This window comes from Dreissena polymorpha, chromosome 8 (assembly GCF_020536995.1).
Source record: "Dreissena polymorpha isolate Duluth1 chromosome 8, UMN_Dpol_1.0, whole genome shotgun sequence".
Lineage (NCBI taxonomy): Eukaryota > Metazoa > Mollusca > Bivalvia > Myida > Dreissenidae > Dreissena > Dreissena polymorpha.
Genome location: NC_068362.1, coordinates 53,496,678 through 53,516,967, shown reverse-complemented (window position 1 = coordinate 53,516,967; position 20,290 = coordinate 53,496,678). Strand labels below are relative to the sequence as shown.

The 20,290-nt window shown below is 36.6% G+C and overlaps 1 protein-coding gene and 1 long non-coding RNA gene across 2 annotated transcripts in view; one reads left to right on the top strand and one right to left on the bottom strand.

Annotated features, from left to right (window-relative positions):
- LOC127841216 (exportin-7-like) overlaps positions 1-20,290 on the bottom strand; it is a 69,410-nt gene that overhangs the window by 9,413 nt on the left and 39,707 nt on the right. The window contains exons 18-22 of the mRNA XM_052369879.1: positions 19,556-19,620; positions 18,909-19,105; positions 15,746-15,828; positions 8,848-8,902; positions 8,225-8,384 (exon numbers count right to left, since the gene is read on the bottom strand). Coding sequence (XP_052225839.1) covers positions 8,225-8,384; positions 8,848-8,902; positions 15,746-15,828; positions 18,909-19,105; positions 19,556-19,620 — 560 coding nt within the window. The remainder of the gene's footprint in view (positions 1-8,224; positions 8,385-8,847; positions 8,903-15,745; positions 15,829-18,908; positions 19,106-19,555; positions 19,621-20,290) is intronic.
- LOC127841217 (uncharacterized) lies at positions 3,398-4,685 on the top strand. Its single transcript, XR_008030767.1, has 3 exons — positions 3,398-3,703; positions 4,025-4,215; positions 4,552-4,685. It is a non-coding gene; the product is annotated as an uncharacterized LOC127841217 (long non-coding RNA).

Sequence of the window (20,290 nt, the reverse complement as noted above, 5' to 3'; positions counted from 1 at the left end):
TAGTTAGTAAGTGTTGCAAGTATGAAAGCAAAAGCTTTGATACTTTAGGAATAAAGTGGACCTAAACACAAAACTAAACCAAATTTTTGATTTTCTAAGTATAAAAAAGGCACATAATTCTGTCGAAATGCCAGTCAGAGTTACATAACTTTGCCTGCACATGCAAGTCAAAAAATAACCCACTTTCATACCAAAACACACTTAAACCAACATAAAACTGTGTTTTTTCTGAGTTTTTCTTAGCGGAAGTTGGTTTTTGCTAATAAAAGTGAGTTTTATGTGCGCTAAACTGTGCTTAACTGAGTTTAAAGTTGGTTATTTTAAGAAGATGTGTGTTTAAGCGAGTTTTTTTCTGTAAGAAGTCGGTTTTTTGTGTGTCATAAGTGAGCCTTTTTATTTATGAGTTGGTTTATGTGTGTTTAAGTGTGTCTTTTTGTTTTATAAGCAGTCTTTTACAACAGAAGTTGGTCTTTTTTTAAACAGAAGTGGGTTTAAGCGAGTTTAACTTGGTCTTTTTGTAAATAAGTTGAGAGCTGCAACGAGGCTTAAAGACTCACTTTAACACACTTTTCAACAAGTTGGTCTTTTGTTTATTAATATAACTCATCAATGAAACAATAATTCTTCAACTGGGTCTTTGTTTAATGTTTATAGCCATAAATAAAACAAGTCAATTGTAAAGGGGCTTTTTTTACAGCTTGTTTGCCATTGTCCCTATTGTACATTTGTGTGCTCCCCATAATTTTTAGGGAATATTGGATGAAAATGGCTCTATCAGATTATCACAGGTTCACAGATGGACAACAAGTATCACTGACAAAAACTATAACAATGGTCAAGCTTAGTTTTATACATGAAAATGAAAGAGTTTGTGTTTCACTTTGAATTTTTTCTTTATGTTTGTTTTTATTATAAACAATATCTTATGATTGTTTTATGTCTTAATTTTATTTTTTTTTTAAACAATCTCATATGATTGTTTATATTTTTTTAAAACAGTATTTACTTGTTAAATCTGCATATTTAAATAATTATGGTATTGGAAACATTATTTTGGAAATAATCTATTTATTTTTGTACATAAGTTATGCAAGATTTTGATATTTGCATATGATACCATCATATCCATTTTCTTAATTTGCAATAAAATAATAAAATGCCAAACATGACCTGTGTTACATAAACTGTCAACAAAATAACAAGGCTCTAGGAGAAGTGCCCCCCCGGAGAACTGCCCCCCCAAAGATTTTTCACTGGGCGGAGAACTGCCCCCTCACTGTTTTTGTATAGGGCGGAGAACTGCCCCCCTGCTGATTAATAAGGGGCGGAGAACTGCCCCCCTGTCAGAATTGATGACCCGGAGAAGTGCCCCCTAATTAAAGAAATAGCGGTATAAATAAAGCGAGTATTATAATGACAATAACGCCAGTAACTTTCTTGCTATTATGTATGGAAATTGAGTGAAATTTCAAAAGTAATATAAAGTTGTACAAGTAATAAAAGTTATAAAACGGCATAAAATACCTACCTCGGCATGGACGTCGTCACGTCGCCAACTTTATAATCACGTGATTTTCGTCAATGTGAACAAAGTAAAACAAATAACTTTTTGCTAATAAAAAGTTTTCGCGGCTGAATTATTTGATATTTTCCCCGTAATAAAAACAAACAATTAGCATGCAATTTAATCCATCCTTATGCCAGCTGAAAACAATAATTTATTTGTTTGTTTTCGCCAATTACGGATTTGGACGGTTCAATATAATAAACCCATATGCGGCTTTATTCAAAGCTAACAAGTTCTTAACAATTAAGGTCGGTCCGGTCTACCAATTAAAAGATTAAAAGATCGCGGTACTTATCGTTAACGGTAACAAGTTCTCTGCCTGCCTTATTAGCTGCTAATTAAAGCAACTGTTACCGATTTTGTTTGTTTGGCATGTCGACATGATCTGCTCAAAATGCAAACTGCGGACGACTCGACGGTCTGGCGATGCTACCGACGGATAAGGTGCTAGAAGACATGAATTAACTAAACAACATAAATAAATTGCTTATAAATTCAACTTCACTTCACTTTTTTCTTTATGTCAGCTAAATTATTGCCTTTGCCTTGCCTATTAATTTACTTTTTTATATGTCAATTAACTTTTTTTCCATGGGTCAATACTATCTTTATAATGTAAATTAATTCCGATGTAACTTTTCCTCCATAAGTACCGAGTTGCACGTCTATATTTAGTTGCAACACATTGCCAGTATTAAAGGTGCCTTTTCACAGATTTTGGCATTTTTTTAACTTATTCATTAAAAGCTTTATATTGATAAATGTAAACATTGGATCGTAAAAGCTCCAGTAAAAAATCAAGAAAAAAATTAAAAAAAGGAAAAGAGCATTGCCCGGAGCAGGTTTCGAACCAGTGACCCCTGGAGTCCTGCCAGAGTCCTGAAGTAAAAACGCTTTAGCCTACTGAGCTATTCCGCCGAGTACACATACTGTAAGTATTTTATTCCTTATATAAGCAATCTTCGTAGTTTCACAAAATTTAACGACAAAAACAGAACTCTCCAAATTATTCAATCGTTTCGCGTTGCAACGCTTTATAATTTTTAGGTTTTAAAATCGTCAAAAGATGCATATAATGGCTATATTAGAGCATGGTTAATGTTCAGTATTACTGTTTCCTCACAAATATCATATCTAAAACGAAAACTTGCGAATCTGAAACAACTTTTTTCAATTTTGTCAATTTACCAAAGCGTGAAAAGATCCCTTTAACACGCACGCGTTTCCTGTGTGGATCTCGACTATGTTTCGCGCTCTTATTAAAACACGACTTTTACAAGGCATTCATGTATAGTGAGTGGTGCAGATGCGTACCAAGGGCCTTAAACAGTATTATCACATGCCTCTAGACAATTTGTGTTATTCAGTTCGATAAATGGTAATATACTTGTACTGAAATTAAATTGTTACCGGATAAAATGTGGTCGGCGATAACGTAAAATTACCCGAAAGTATTGTTTTCACTACGTAACTAATAACTAATATGACACCGGGGGGCAGTTCTCCGCCCCTACAGATTTGATGGGGGGGCAGATATCCGCCTACTAAATTCTGACAGGGGGGCAGTTCTCCGCCCCTACCGATTTGATGGGGGGGCACCTCTCCGCCACCTTTAAAATAAGGGGGCAGTTCTCCGGGGGGCAGTTCTCCGGGGGGGCACTTCTCCGGATACCAAATAACAAGACAATACCTAAAACACCCTTATTTCACACCACTAACAATAAACAGATAACAATCTGTCAGGCATTCAGAGCTAAACAGGGTACTGATTATCTAGGGGAAGATAAGGCTACTGATGGGGTTTGCCTAGAGATAAGGCTGTGTGGAATAAGATATAAGGCTTTTGATTGGCTATTGCACTGAGGAAGTTATCTTTTTGAAAACAACAACTTTTGAAAAATAAGCTGGTGTCAGCAATTGAATATTGAGCTAAATTTAATTCAGCAACATTAATATAATGAAGTGAAAGACTTATAATGGTAGTGTAAAATGTCTTGAAATTCTGTCAGCATGAAGTATTGTGTGATGAAAACAATGTGTTTTTTACTGCAATGTGGAAATCAATAATAAGATTGTTGGAAAGGAGGTTGAACTGCCTGTTGTTGTTTTTGGAATACTGAAGAACAGTTTTAACAGGTTTGTATTGTCATTTCTTCACCCCTTTTTTTATTTAGTTTATTGAATTAATTATGATCATTATCATATTTATGTATTGTCACTGGGAAATGTAAATGGATAAGTTATTGTATTGCAATTTAAAGGATAAACAACACATTTTGAAGCAAAAATAGATAAACTTACACATGAAAAAGTGTAAATGTTGTGTACAGTGAATAATTATGGTTGTGTTTCATGGTTATTGTCATCTAAAATTTTATTTATATCTATTTCTGGTTATTACTGAACGGATTTCTTTCCCTCATACTTAATTAGAACTTATATATTTTAATTTTGAAGGTTAAACTCTTGCCACAAGGCAAAATTGACATCAATGGGAAGATCCTTTGGAAAGAATGTGCATCATCGCCTGCCTGATGTATGGACTTTTAAACCTGGTTTTTACCCTGCACAAGCTGGCAAACTTGAGGGGAACAACAGTGGGAAAACCTCGCCCTGTCCTTGACCAAGAAAGCTCGATTTGTTGAGAGGTAAACTATACAGGTTATTGCATTTACAATGCCACCAGACCACACAGCCAAATGAGACCACGCATCTTGGTACATTTTCAAACTGCATTTTCTACCAAACGCAATTTCTTTTAATAATTGATGAAAAGTGCTTAGTCACATGTGATCACGGGATTAAAATTTCAAAAATAAACAAACAAAAACAACAAGCAAATAACTTAAATTTATTATTATTAAAGCAAAAAGATTACCATAACAGCAATATTTCATAGTTAAGTGGAATGAAAACATAACCAATCAACATGTTTGAAGAATGCCTTGCCCTTTTGAAAGTGATATGGTATTAATCCTTTGCAGATCAACTGGCATAAGAGATGCTCAAGAGGAGAAGGACACAAGCAGCATCAATGGTACAACTACGTGTCGCTCCAGGGCCCGCTTTCCAGGTCTCTACCAGCTGCTTTCCAGGTCCCTCCACCCGCCAAGATCAGGTCTTATTCCCTGCACTGGCTGCTTTCCAGGTCCCCTAGCAGTCAAGGTCTCTCCAGTAGCTGCTGTGCAGGTCCCAACACCGTATGCCGTCAAGGTCCCTCCATAAGCTGAAATCCAGGTTCCTCATTCCACTGCGGTTCAGGTACCTCCAACAGCTGAGATCCAGGTCTCTGCAGCAGCTGCGGTCTAAATACTCCACCCGCAGTGGTCCATTGCGGTCAACCTTTTGCTTTAAAATCTTCCATATATGTCTATTATTTTATAATGTATTGTAAAAATAATCTGTTTGTATTAATTTGCGGTGTACTATTTTTGTCATATAAACATAATTTTCGTACACATTGTGTTTTTTTCCCTTTTAACCACATGGGGCTTATAATGAACTGTTGTAATTGCTTCACAAAAACTATTTTTTCTAGAACATATCAGTCCAAAATTATTTTTTTTCACACTGCAAAATCCCACAAAAGGCTCACAAAAAACCTACTTTCTTAAAAAAACTCACTAAAACACTGTTAAAACCCACAAAAATCAACTTAGCCAAACCCACAAATTTCTTTTGTTTTTTCACAGATAAAATACTGTTAATAACTAGGTTTAAAGCGAGTTAAAAGCATGTTTTCACTGTGAAAAAAACTAACAAAGGCGTGCTTTCAGCTCACTTTTCGCTCACTTAAAAACCGTGTTTAGCCTGCTTATAGCTCACATAAAAAACACACTTTTTACTCACTTAAAACCAACTTCACAGATAGAAGTTGGTCTAAGCATGTTTAAAAAACCTCAAAAAACCAACTTGTAGAAAATCATACTCACTTTAAACCCACTTAAGATGGTTAAAAAACCCACTATGTTGGTTTAAAGCGAGTAAAACCAAGATTTAACTCAGAAAAAACCAAGTCGGTAAGCTAAAAAACCCAGTCGGTAAGCTAAAAGCGTGTCTGAAAAACCCGCTTTTAGCACAGTGCAAATACCGCAGAGTTTAACACAGATGCCTGAAAAAAACTCACTTTAAACCCACTTAAGACGGTTAAAAAAACCACTATGTTGGCTTTAAGCGAGTTAAACCAAGATTCAACTCAGATAAAACCAAGTTGGTAAGCAAAAAGTGTGTTTAAAAGACTCGCTTTTAGCTCGGTGCCAATACCGCAGGGTTAAACCCAGTTTAAAACTGGGTTATAACCGGATTTTGCTCACTTTTTTGACAAGGGCAGTCCCCTTATGATAGTTAGTAAGTGTTGCAAGTATGAAAGCAATAGCGTTGATACTTAAGGAATAAAATGGACATAAACACAAAACATAACCAAAATTTTCAATTTTCTAAGTATAAAAAGGGCACATAATTCTGTCAAAATGCACGCCAGAGTTATATAACTTTGCCTGCCCAGTCCCCTCATGAAAGTAAGTAAGTGTACCAAGTTTGAATGCAATAGCATTGATACTTAATGAGAAAAGTGGACCTAAACGCAAAACTTAACCGGACACTGATGCCAAGGTGATGACAATAGCTCATTTTTTTATCAAAAAATAGATGAGCTAAAAATAAATTAACGGTATATTGATATAATAATAGTATGTGTTTTCTGCGGTGTTATATACTCTGTTAACATTCCTTGAAAATTATTTAATGGTCAATCTGTGATAAAAGTCTTTGTGCCCAATATCTCAAAAAGGCCTATGCAATTACTTTATATTTTAGAGATGGATCTCAAACATCAGTTCCTACTGGTAAATGATCCTATGTTGTTTTTTGACATAGGTGGATTTGATTCCTATGTTATACGTCAGAAAACTGTTCCTTGAAAGCCTGGACATTGTTTCTTAATTTTAACCACCAGTGTAGTTTGTTTCTATTAATTTGTTTCTCGATCTTTCGTTGACTTGTATGAAAATGAAAACTTCAAATGAGTAACTGTGAGTTACCTAGTTTAAATATAAGTCATTCATTTAATGCACACTCCAAGACAGCTCAATATGGGTCTTGTTCTAAGAAAACTGGGCTTAATTCATGTGCGTAAAGTGTCGTCCAAGATTAGCCTGTGCAGTTTGCACAGGCTAATCAGGGACGACACTTTCCGCCTAAACTTGAATTTTGGTAAGGAGGGACTTCCTTGAAACTAAAAATACCATTAAAGCGGAAAGTGTCGTCCCTGATTAGCCTGTGCGGACTGAATTAAGCCCAGTTTTCTCAGAACAAGACACATATGATCACAGTTTTTCAAAGTCGAACCCAACAAGCTGTGTTGTGAAATTATGATGGCATAACCATCTTAAATTTCTGTAAATGATTTTATTAAGTTTTGCACATAGTTGAACTGGCATTTGAAAACAATATGAAAACATATGCGTAGGCAAAAAATGTAGGAACCATTGACTTAGCTGTAAAATTAACATAGGAACCATTGTCCAGACAATTAAATTAACATACTTATCAATGTCTGCCTAAGTCAACAAGAATATCAGTAAAACTGATGGATGCTCCCCGATTAGCCTCTGTGACCTTGACCCCAGTGACCTCAAACCTCATCAAAAGGTAGATGTCCATGCAAGGTACCTACATGCCAAATATGAAAGAGATCGGTAAAGTATTGAAGGTACTATGAAAAACTGTAAAAAAAAGTGTGACAGAAAATTCTATTATTAGCCTCGGTGACCTCGACCCCAGTGACCTCAAACCTCATCATAAGGTAGAGGTCCATGCAAGGTACCTACATGCCAAATATGAAAGAGATCCGTAAAGTATTGAAGGTGATATGATAAAAAGGGTAACAAAAGTGTGACGGAAAAAGTATATTATTGTTAGCCTCGGTGACCTTGACCGAGTGACCTCAAACCTCATCAAAAGGTAGAGTTCCAAGCAAGGTACCTACATGCTTAATATGAAAGAGATCGGTAAAGTATTGAAGGTGCTATGAGAAACTGTAAACAAAGTGTGATGGAAAAAGTATATTATTAGCCTCGGTGACCTTGACCTTGACCCCAGTGACCTCAAAACTCATCAAAAGGTAGAGGTCCATGCAAGGTACCTACATGCCAAATATGAAAGAGATCAGTAAAGTATTGAAGGTGCTATGAGAAACAGTAACAAAAGTGTGACGGAAAAAGTATATTATTATGAGCCTCGCTGACCTTGACCCAGTGACCTCAAACCTCATCAAAAGGTAGAGGTCAATGCAAGGTACTTTTGCCAAATATGAAAGAGATCTGTAAAGTATTGAAGGTGCTATGAGAAACGGTAACAAAAGTGTGAAGGAAAAAGTATATAATTATGAGCCTCGCTGACCTTGACCCAGTGACCTCAAACTCATCAAAAGGTAGAGGTCCATGCAAGGTACCTACATGCCAAATATGAAAGAGATCGGTAAAGTATTGAAGGTGCTATGAGAAACTGTAACAAAAGTGTGACGGAAAGAAGGAAGTACGGAAGTAAGGAAGGAACTTCAAACTGGCAACTATATGCTCCCGGAAAATTTTCGGGGAGCATAAAAATAAATAAAAAACCATTGTCTGATGTATGGATAGCCTCAGAAATGTCACTTACCAGCAAGTCATTCTGAGAGATGGACAAGAGCAGTTTCACAAACATGTTGAGAGCGTTGTCAAGGGCGTCGTCTCCATAGAGACGGAACACTCCAAAGTTTACGTAGTTCCCACATAGAGCTGCCCGCAGCATAGAGAAGCATATCGATATGCCTTTCAATGTGAATACAGTGTCAAGGAAACAGAGGGGTGAAAAACATTCAATAATTATTTTTGAAAATTATCGAGCTAATTTTTCTCTACCATTTTAACTAAATACTATTGAATCATCCATATTTGTTTTTATTTTTAAGGTTAAATGATATTATGCACTGAAATAAATTAATTGGTAAATTCAGAAGGTAAGTTTAAGTATTTTACACATTATTTTATTAAGCTCTCATATTGATATACATGTACCCATGCACTGTAGCATAACAAAACATACCGGTATCTGCTTATAATCATAACAGAGGATGAAATAAGGCATTCACATACATGATTAATAAATCTTAATTTCTCCAAACATTTAATTCAACACCTTGAATGTGTGTGTCCCTTTTACAAATATGGCGCAATTTTTTCTGCAGAACAGAGAATTTTTTCTCCTTACAAACACAGATCTCTACTATAATCAAAGGATATTTCATGGGGTACATTTGATCTTTGGGTGGGTCGCCTATTGTTAAAATTCTGGATCCTGAAATAAGAATACAACCAAAACCTAAATTACATGAAAACATTTCAAACTCCCTTAAAATCATAATTTAATGACATGTATTATAAAGGTTCTTATCAAAAATAAAAATTTATCAAATATTATTACAAATTTACAAAATGAACAGATATAATCACTCAAAAGCTGGAGAAAACTAATACTTGAATTCTTTAAAGGTAAGCAACATTTGATGAACAATTTTTAATTGAACACAGAAAGGTCATATTCCAAACACTATAAAAATGATTAAACACTTATCTAAGTGGTTAAGGGTTAAATATGTATCTAAGTGGTAAAGGGTTAAATATGTATCTTAGTGGTAAAGGGTTAAATACTTATCTAAGTGGTAAAGGGTTACATACATACCTAAGTGGTTAAGGGTTAACTACGTATCTAAGTGGTAAAGGGTTAAATACGTATCTAGGTGGTAAAGAGTTAACTACGTATTGAAGTGGTAAAGGGTTAAATACGTATCTAAGTGGTGAAGGCTTAACTACGTATCAAAGTGGTAAAGGGTTAAATACGTATCTAAGTGGTGAAGGCTTAACTACGTATCAAAGTGGTTAAGGGTTAAATACGTATCTAAGTGGTGAAGGCTTAACTACGTATCAAAGTGGTAAAGGGTTTAATATGTTTTTAAGTGGTAAAGGGTTAAATTTTAAAGTAAAATTCATTTTAATTATTAAATACTTACCTGCTATCTCATTGCTTCTCCTTTCCAAGGGAAATTAACTCATCCGGAATTTTAACTGGGAATCCGCCACCTCAATACCGTAATACAGGCCAGGTTAAACATAGTGCAATGCAACCTAGTCAAAAATCGGTAACCAACCCTCTATATTCTTTCAATATATATACACAAATATTAATCGAATAGTGGGGTGGGAGGTGGGACTTACCAATAGCAGGTAAGTATTTAATAATTAAAATGAATTTTACTTAAAAAAATATTGTTTTAATGTCATAAATACTGACCTGCTATCTCATTGCTGATTTTGCAGCTGCGGTGGGAAGGTTCGTATATATTTTCCCATCACAGTAGAACCCATAAACAGGGTTATCAGCTAATGATAGCAAAACCCTAAACAAGGGTTATCAGGTAATCTTCGTTAAAATGGTATAAATATGTCTATGTCGTAAAGAAGATAAAAATATGACAAAAGGTGGTGGGATTCCTCCAGAAAACAGCTTAGAGCACGTCAAAAAGTGGGGTGTAATTAATATATGCCCACAAAACAGACAGAGCTCTTAATTCATGCGGTCAGATCCTAAAAAGGTATGAATCCTTAGATAGAGATAAGAGTAACTTTCCGTAGTCGAGGTCTAACCCCGAGAAATAGAAGCCGCAGACACATCTCCCCCTTTTTTAGGGAATTGATGAGTGTCTTTTGAGAACCTCGAATGGACTAACACTGCTGAGATAGAACTTCAAAGCCCCGATTGGCCATAGAAGTTTATCCGCATCTTCATGACTACCAGTTTAAGAAAAACTTGGAAACTTTAATGTTTTTAGAAGCCATATAGAGGACTTGATATTAAGCAAGGAATCCTGGCTGACATAACAAAGTGAAGACGCCAAAACCGCTTAAGAAGGTAAAAGAACGAAAAACATAGTGTTGACGTTCCATAGCTTGGATCAGTTCCAAAATAGGTAAGACAGCACAGAGTTGTGATGACTTACACAAAACGCATAATCTCTATCCTTTGATGGAGAGAAGAACAAATTTCTTATCATCAAGAAAAAGATGAGAAAAACCTCTATGCATCTAGCAGATAGATTAAGGTAATAACTTTGCTCTCAAATACCCAGTCAAAAAAGAATTTCCATAGAACCTTTATACAGTTCTGATGGAATTATCCTTGCACAAGTAACAAGGATTGAAACTCTAACAGAAAAACGTTCTTCTGTAGAGATAACTAAATAATGGCCAGACATGTAGTGGCACATGTTTAGATCAGTAAAAATATGTCACTCAAATATGATATTTGACCTGTGAAGAAGTTTCCTGAAAATATTTGTACAGGAGACTTAAAAAGGTCGTAGAACCATAATCCCATGGTTCATTAAGTAGATTCCATGAAATTATGGCAAAAACTCGGTTTTTCCAAAAACTCACCAAGAAGGCAAGATATTTCCAGTTTATGTAAAGTGGACGAATGTATAACATCGCACACCCTGCTGGATCAATTTCTGTGAACTGCATTATTGACGTTGTTCAGCATATATACTGCGATCTACGATCGCATAACGCTCATGACTAGCGTAAGATGAGAAACAACGTTCTTCGATTTACTTTGCATCTATTTACTACGCCATTGCAAAAATACAGCCGCGCATGCGCAATTACATTTCATTTGAACCAAACGGAAAAATAATTCGACAGAAAGAACTGCAAGACAAAACGTCCATCAGGGAGTTGATACGACCTGGTATGTGAAAGACAATAGAAAAATTTGATGTTCTTGCAAAGAACGAATAAATTCCTGGTTTCCAGATACAAGGAGTGATAATATGATCACCTCCATGTCTGTACGTAAACCACGACCGATGTGTGTTAGTTAAACCATCACAAAGGAGTCGTGAAAATGTGTTGTAAATGAAAAACAGCTAAAAAGAATTTTCGCTATTCAAGATGTAGATGTGCATGTGATATTCATTAGGATACCACATTATTGAGAAAACATAGATACGTTGTTCTATGTAATCATCCCTAACCTTCCCTGCTCACATCTGTATAAGATGTAAGGAAGGTTGTGATAGAATAAACTATATTCTTGCCAAAATATATTCTAGTCTAGACACCAATGAATAGTGGGAAATAATGACAAAAAGATGGAAATCTGTGTCATTGAATAATCCCCAGATTAATACAATTAACTTAAAAATAAAGCTGAAACGGACGTAAGAAAAGACGTCTCAGCAGAAAGACCAGTGACCAGACCGGTAAATACCGACCAGTGGCCGGAACCATTAGTCAAGGATGGGTGGGGAAAGAAATCACGGCAAGCCGAACTTTCCCACTTCCAACACACTTTAAAATCGGTAGAATAGGAAAGTGTTAACACTTATAAGTTTATGACCTATCTACAGTATATAGCCTCTTTTTTGAACCAATAAAAGGCTCCTTTAAAATCCTGGACAATCAAGGTCGTGAAGTCATTGATTTGCGAAGTACGGAGATATGATTGACAGTGGTACCTCCGCAATCGGAGGTGTGGTTGCAAAAAAAGGTGAAAACCCTAGGAGTAACCTTAAGGGGGTCCACCCTTGCCGGTAGAATGCTTGGAAGTCTTCAAATCTGACTTGATTAATCTATTTACTTCAAGACTCCTAACCGGGACGAATTCCGAAAGGAATACGATCAGTTATAGGAAGATGGCCTGTTATTGCCAGAAGTGTAATAGAAGAAGAACTTTAAGAGGGAAACAAAATTGTTCTTTCTTATAAAATTGTCTCCAACCAGGGAATCTTGAAGATGAAACGAGATGAGGTCCCTCCAGATCCTTAGCATCTAAGATCTGAGTTCAATAGCTCCCAAGCCATCTACAAGACTGTAGGTGCCATGCGGTCAATCTGATAGGCAATCCTATGTATCAGAACTCTTGTTGATTCCAGTAACTAGAAAATATGCACTGTCCTAGGAGCAATAAAAAAGCAGAAGTCGACACGAAATGTTGCTAATCCTGCTAGCGTCACATGAAGTCGACACGAAATGTTGCTAATCCTGCTAGCGTCACATATGTGTCCCAACTGTTTCGTGACACTGACTGCAAAGTCTGTAGCCGACAGGTAAAGGCGGTTAAAACAATTCATCCTTCGGGTCTCGAACATAAATTGATAGAGGTCAAATAATAAAGTTCGCCCTCAATGCTAGACTCTAAGCCCGCTTCAGCCGATCCATCTGCAAGACTAGTAGTCTGCATGTAACCTGTTGAGATAGAAGTAGAAATAACAGATATAGGTATTTCATAATCTTCTAGTATTAGTAGTTCATAACCAGCACCAGAATGGATAGCTGGTCAGGAAAATCAACCTTAGACCAAGTCAGCGGAGATGATTTGGTAACCAAAGGTCGCCAGTAGAACATCAGTATTGAAAAACACAAAAAGTCATGTAGATTGTTGAATCCATAAAATAGGAGGAAGAATAGTCCGATGATGATTACGAAGAAGAGGTGATGAACAACTACTTATTCTGACCGTTGACCAGTGACCGGTGATATGACCGGTGAATGGTGACCGATGTCCGGTGATCGGACCGGACCGGTATAATATAACTGCGTCAGAATGGAATTATCTGGTGCAGAAGAATGACCATCCACGAAGTCATCTGATAATGTAAACCGGAAAACAACAGTAGATTACCAGTATTAATAGTCATAAAGTATTCATTGTAGTCGTAGTGGAGAAATGAACCGAAGCACGAAAGTTAAATGAACTAGTATTCGTTTACAAATACGGTTCGGTGACTGCAACATGTGTGGATGCCATAAGAGAACCAACACACGTGGAATGGAGACATGATATTCCGTAAAGGAATAAAATGGAGATTGTCGATATGACCAGTAGGTAAATTAACGCCTATGTGAGGAGTGGCAACATCCCATATACCTTCGGCTACGCTGGAAATAATGTCTCCTACAATAGTGTCTCCGTGAGCGTTGACGTGATCACTTATGAATGTATCGACGCTGAGAAATGCACAATAAAGGAGAGGTGTGTTCGATGACTATCCTGTTGTGCTCAAGGACGGAGAGGCGTCGCCAATGACTATCCTGTTATGTTCAATGAAGGAGAGGTGTGTCCGATGTCTACCCTGATCTATTTTGGCAGCTCGTTGACGATGATGAGTCCTTCGACGAAGAAGAAGAAGAATAGTCCAATGATGATGAAAGATTTCTTCTTCTGACCATTGACCGGACCGGTGCAGGGTGACAAGAGATGACCGGTGACCGGACCGGTGACCGGATCAGACTGGTGACCGGATCAGACTGGTGATGAATGGTGACCGGACCGGTGATGAACGGTGACCGGATCAGACCGGTGATGAATGTTGACCGGACCGGTGACCAGACCGGATGGTCAGACATCGATCAAAGCAGAGCCAAAGATCCGTGATCAACGTCCTCTGTGACATACCGGTCATATCATGACCAGTGTTGTCACCGGATGATGACCAAAGTATGGCGGCTGTCATATGGTCAGACATTGGTCGATGTCCTTGACCAATGCCCTCAGGCAAAGACCGGCGTAAGGGGACACCATATGGTCTGAGGTTGACCGACTGTTAAACTTAATAAGCTCAGTATGGTCGCCATCTTGCCCGGTACCCGGTGACTGATGCTGCAACTCGTCATCCATGGTCTGCGAAGTCACCGGGTATTTATCAACTCTTGTATCTGCGACCATCATGTAGTCGATTATATAAAAAACAAGAGCAAAACATATTCAACAATAAACTGGTCACAGACCAGATTATCATATGGCACATAAAATTATTATTTGCCCATAATGAAAATTATAATAACACTGCCATAGATCATAAATTAAAGAAAAGTTGAATTCAAAACAATTGAAAAACAAGGGCTGTTTGTAAAACATGCATGCCCCCCATATGGGCTGTCAATTGTTGTGGCAGCCATTGTGTGAATATGTTTTTTGGCACTGTGACCTTGACCTTTGACCTAGTGACGTGAAAATCATTAGGGGTCATCTGCGAGTCATGATCAATGTACCTATAAAGTTTCATGATCCTAGGCATAAGCGTTCTTGAGTTATCATCCAGTAACCATTTTACTATTTCGGGTCACCGTGACCTTGACCTTTGACCTAGTGACCTGAAAATCAATAGGGGTCATCTGCGAGTCATGATTAATGTACCTATGAAGTTTCATGATCCTAGGCATAAGCGTTCTTGAGTTATCATCTGGAAACCATTTTACTATTTCGGGTCACAGTGACCTTGACCTTTGACCTAGTGGCCTGAAAATCAATAGGAGTCATCTGCGAGTCATGATCAATGTACCTATGAAGTTTCATGATTCTAGGCCTAAAATTCTTGAGTTATCATCCAAAACCATCTGGTGGACAACATACAGACGGACGGACATTTGCAAAACAATATACCCCCTCTTCTTCGAAGGGGGGGCATAATAAAATGACCATTAATTAGATTGTCATATGCAACGTTAAAATCATATTTGCACACAATGGCAAATGATAAACAATCTGTCAATGAATGAGAAGAACACGCTGTGCACGATCTCGTAACACATTAGAAGAACTTGCTTTGCACGTTCTAGCAATGTTTTAGAAGAGCACGTTTTGCACGTGGTATTTCGCGCCTGAAAACATCCAGCATGGTAGAAATAAACCATTGTTTGATAAAAGCAAGTATGGCTTACCTTTACAAATGAAACAAAAATCCATTAAATCCACATAAATTAATCCGAATGAGAAATAAAAAGATAAATAACACAATTTATCTATTCAAAACCCCAATCAACCAAGTGAAATAAATCAAAAAACTATTTTTAATTCAGAGCCGTAAAAGACACATATACACCTGGTCTATCAGGAAAGAATATTAAGGGTTGGTTACCGATTTTTGCCTAGGTTGCATTGCACTATGTTTAACCTGACCTGTATTACGGTATTGAGGTGGCGGATTCCCAGTTAAAATTCCAGATGAGTTAATTCCCCTTGGAAAGAGAAGCAATGAGATAGCAGGTCAGTATTTATGACATAAAAACGTATCTAAGTGGTAAAGAATTAAATACATATCTAGTGGTAAAGATTTAAATATGTATCTAAGTGGTAACTCACCATAGCTCACCATGACCTTGCTAACTTCCCTGAAGAGTAGAATACCATTTGGCGAGGACACATCAAACTGCAGCCTTTGAGATCTGCAACACAGCCACAGTAACCAGTGTTATTTTTCTTTCAAATTTAGGGCCGGTATTTGGCACAATTCCCAATATAATTTTTTATATATATTCTTCCCAAATATGATCTAAAATTTTCGATTTGAAGGATCCCCCCCCCCCCCACCATTTTTTTTATTTTTTTTAAGACTTCAACATTTTGTTTATCTCCCATCTAGCTGTATAAGTTGCACCTTAATAAAAATTAATATTAAACACATTTTCTCAATTTTGAAGCATTTGTTAGCAAAACAACAACAACACTAATTTCCCAATTTTAGTCAATACGCCGGGATGTTTCCCAATCCAATGGGACACAAAATGGTGAAACAAAAACTGATTACAATTACATGGATCATCAGTTAAACTTGTATTTATAAATATGTTGTATTGGTATATTGAGCATAAACTTCACTTCTACTAAGAAAAGATTCACTAATATGTAAATAAAACCAGTTTAAAAAGCCATGTGTATATTTGTGATATAACATTTTGTACTTAACTAAATTCATTGAAATTTGTAGTTGTTACTAAATAGATAAAATGCATTAAACAATCCTCTTCAAATTGTTTAACTTTCTATTTTAACTCAAGATCTTAAGCATGTATTTTTATGTTGGCTTCCTTTTTCAGGCCATCAGTTTTCTGCAGAAATTGTGATATTATTGATTATTTTTTTCAACTAACACACAGCATTTCTCTAATTGGGATTAATGCTGCAAAAAAAAACAAAAAAACTAATCGTAAAATATGGAAAAACAAATTTGGGACAAATATATTTTTTCTTTAAGTTTACAGAGTACGAATCAATGTTTTGTTTAAGAGCTGCTTTCTGATAAGCTGAATAAACAAGAGCTGTTAGAGGACAGCGCGTTCGACTATTCGAGTGCTTGACAGTATAACGTAAGCCATCATGGAGGGGGGGGGGGGGGGGGGGGGGGGGGTGTATAATGTGGGTGTGTGATCATTTAATAGATGATCTTAAAAAAATAAGAAAAAAAATATTTTTTTTGGGGGGGGGGGGGGCGGGGAGGTGGGGGGGGGGGGGGGGTGAGAGGGGGGTATAATGTTGGTGTGTGATCATTTAATAGATGATCTTTCAAAAATAAGAAATAAAAATTCATTTTATTTGGGGGGGGGGGGGGTGGGGGGTTCTGGGGGGGCATGGGGGATGGTTTGGGTGGAGTGCATTGTGGTATGTAATGTAAGTGTTGTTTTGTCAACTTTTAACATAGATTTATTAATAATATGCATATTCTAAGTATAAAAGGGGCCATAATTCTGTCAAAATGCTTGATACAGTTGTCTGCTCTTCTTAATAGGTTGGGGTCATGTTGGTAAACAAGTATGCAAAATATGAAAGCAATATGTCAAGGGACACAGGAAATATTTGGGGTAGTACGCAAACTTTAACATAGATTTATCAATAATATGCATATTCTAAGTATAAAAGGGGCCATAATTCTGTCGAAATGCTTGATACAGTTGTCTGCTCTTGTTCATAGGTTGGAGTCATGATTGTTAACAAGTATGCAAAATATGAAAGCAATATGTCAAGGGACACAGGAAATATTTGGGGTAGTACGCAAACTTTAACATAGATTTATCAATAACATGTATATTCTAAGTATAAAAGGGGCCATAATTCTATCAAAATGCTTGATACAGTTGTCTGCTCTTGTTTATAGATTGGGGTCATGATGGTAAACAAGTATGCAAAATATGAAAGCATTATGTCAAAGGACATTGAAAATATTTGGGGTAGTACGCAAACTTTAACATTTGCACGCAAACGGACACGGCAACGCCGACGCCGGGGTGATTAGGATAGCTCCACTATATATATTTCATATATAATAGTCGAGCTAAAAATGGTGCTTCAAACACAGCCATTAGATAAAAATATTACATTTGAGATATTTCTCTTCATTGAAGAGTACTGGCTTTGTTTCCAAAAAAGGTTTTCACAAAAAGGTTCAGATTGTGAATTAACTTTCATAAAGAATGTCGTCTTCCTAACAAACAAAACTTAAAAATGCCATTGGTTTATTTTAAAAATGAACTTGTCACAATTCTTTAGATGCCATTTTAATATGAGCCATGTTCTGTGAAAAGGGGGTTTAATGCATGTGCGTAGTGCCATCCCAGATTAGCCTGTGCAGTCCACACAGGCTTATCAGGGACGACACTTTCCCCCTAAACTTGATTTCTTGCTAAGAAGAGACTTTCTGTAAATGAAAAATATCATAAAAGGGGAAAGTGTCATCCTGATTAGCCTGTGAGGATTGCACGGGCTAATCTGTGATGACACTTAACGCACAAGCATTAAGCCCCCTTTTCACAGAGTGAGGCTTATATAAGGGACCATAAGGAAGTTGACAGAAACAATACAAGTGACAATTTGACAGGTTTGATTAAAACGAACTAAAAACTGCAAAATAATTTCCAAAGTATTTTGTTAAATTTCAAGCTAACAGCTTTCAGTTAAATTTTTACAAAAAGAGTTCAGTTGGCCCGTGTATGATTGTTAAATATAACAGAATTGTATACTGTTTCTAATTTATTTTATTCAAAAAAGAATAAAAATTAGTTGAACAACAGATGTGTTTGTCAGAAACACTATTCCCCCTATTGCGCCGCTTTGAAATAAAATTTCAATATATCATTTGGCAGGTTTAGAAATTATCTCCCTTTTAAAGCTTATTACTTCCCTTGGATTGTATCTTTTACTTTTGACCTTGAAGGATGACCTTGACCTTTCACCACTCAAAATGTGCAGCTCTATGAGATATACATGCATGCCAAATATCAAGTTGCTATTGCAAAAGTTATGGCCAATGTTAAAGTTTTCGGACAGACTGACGGACGGACAGACAGTTCAAATGCTATATTCCACCCTACCGGGGGGGCATAAAAATATTTAAGTTCATTAGTTTGTGTCTCATAAGTATGGAAAATGTCCCCAAGTTTTCATGAGCTCTGAGGCATTTGTGCCATCTTTTTTTATACCTTGCCAAAACTCTGAGTCTATACCTATATTGCCTTTGGCTCTAAGTCCATACCTATTCTGCGCTAATTCTGCCATCAGTTTAAGCACAGGTGTGGTGACACTTGGTTCGCTGTACCATATTTCTATTGCACGGTGTAATACGGGGGTATAATTGGGGTAAAGCCAATCAAACAACATCATGTAGCTGCCCTTGGTGTTGAACGCGAATGCAACACCTCGTAAATCTCTCGCCAATCCAACCAGTGAACGCTGAGAAGAGAAGTTAATGCATTACAAAAAACAACATGGCAATGCTAAAAATCCAGGTCTTCATCATTTTAGTTATTTATTTAAGTTAAATAATAGTGCAATATGAAGATAAGTCTGCATGTAAGCTAAATACACACACAATTTGAGCAAAATACCTCCATCCAATTATAAATTATTTGGCGGAACCAGTATTGCTTAATTTTTAATGCAACATGGTTGCAAGCCAACTGTTTTGAGGCAAAGTAAAAATTATATCACATGACTGAAACCCCTTTCCCATATGAAAGGCAAAAGGTTCATGTGAACGGAACAAAACTTGAACAAAATTTTTCAAAATGATTTTGTATGCAATTATTCCAATTGTTGGCAATATACTGAAACTGACTACAGAATGCTTGTATTTGCCGTACAGTAAAACAGTACAAAAGGCATTGCCAGTGTTTTTATTACCTTCGCCTCTTCTACTTTGATAGCTGTGTCTGCGTTGGCCAACATTGTCCCCACCTTGTCAAATGCTGAAGAAAGCAAACAACAGCAAGTTTAAACATTTCCAGATATATTAGTTGTGGTTTATGTATTTCCTTTTTGCTTTCATTATTCAAATTAGTAAGGTAATGGTCCATCTTTCAAAATTGATTATCACTTCATGTCAAGTGTTCTTTTTTCTCACCATTTTGGAACCCGGCCCGGGTTCCTGTGGATTGGGAAAAATTGCTGTGTTTTGACTTAATTTGGAAATTAGTAATATTGTTGTTTTGCTTATAAATGCTTCAAAATTGAGAATAAGTGTTTTAAATATTATATTTACTATGGTTCAACTTAAACAGCGACTTGTACAGCTGGATGGGAGATGAACAAACTGCTGAGATGTAAAAAAAATAATTAAATGTTTTTTGTTTTTTTTTGGAAACCTTCATTTTTTTTGCAAATTGTAAGGTTCCCATTGGGAAAAAATAAAAAAAATACCTTTGGTAATGAAAAGGCCGTATACTGGCCCTGAATTTCAAAGGAAAAAAAACAACACTGATGTCTGGTGTTGTTTTTTTCCTAATTGTCAACTAAATATAACCCATGCCTTGGGAAAACATTGTTTCATGCATTTGCATTAACTGTCGTCCCAGGTGAGCCTGCGCATTCCGCACAGGCTAATCAGAAACAACACTATCTGCATAAATTGGATAAAAC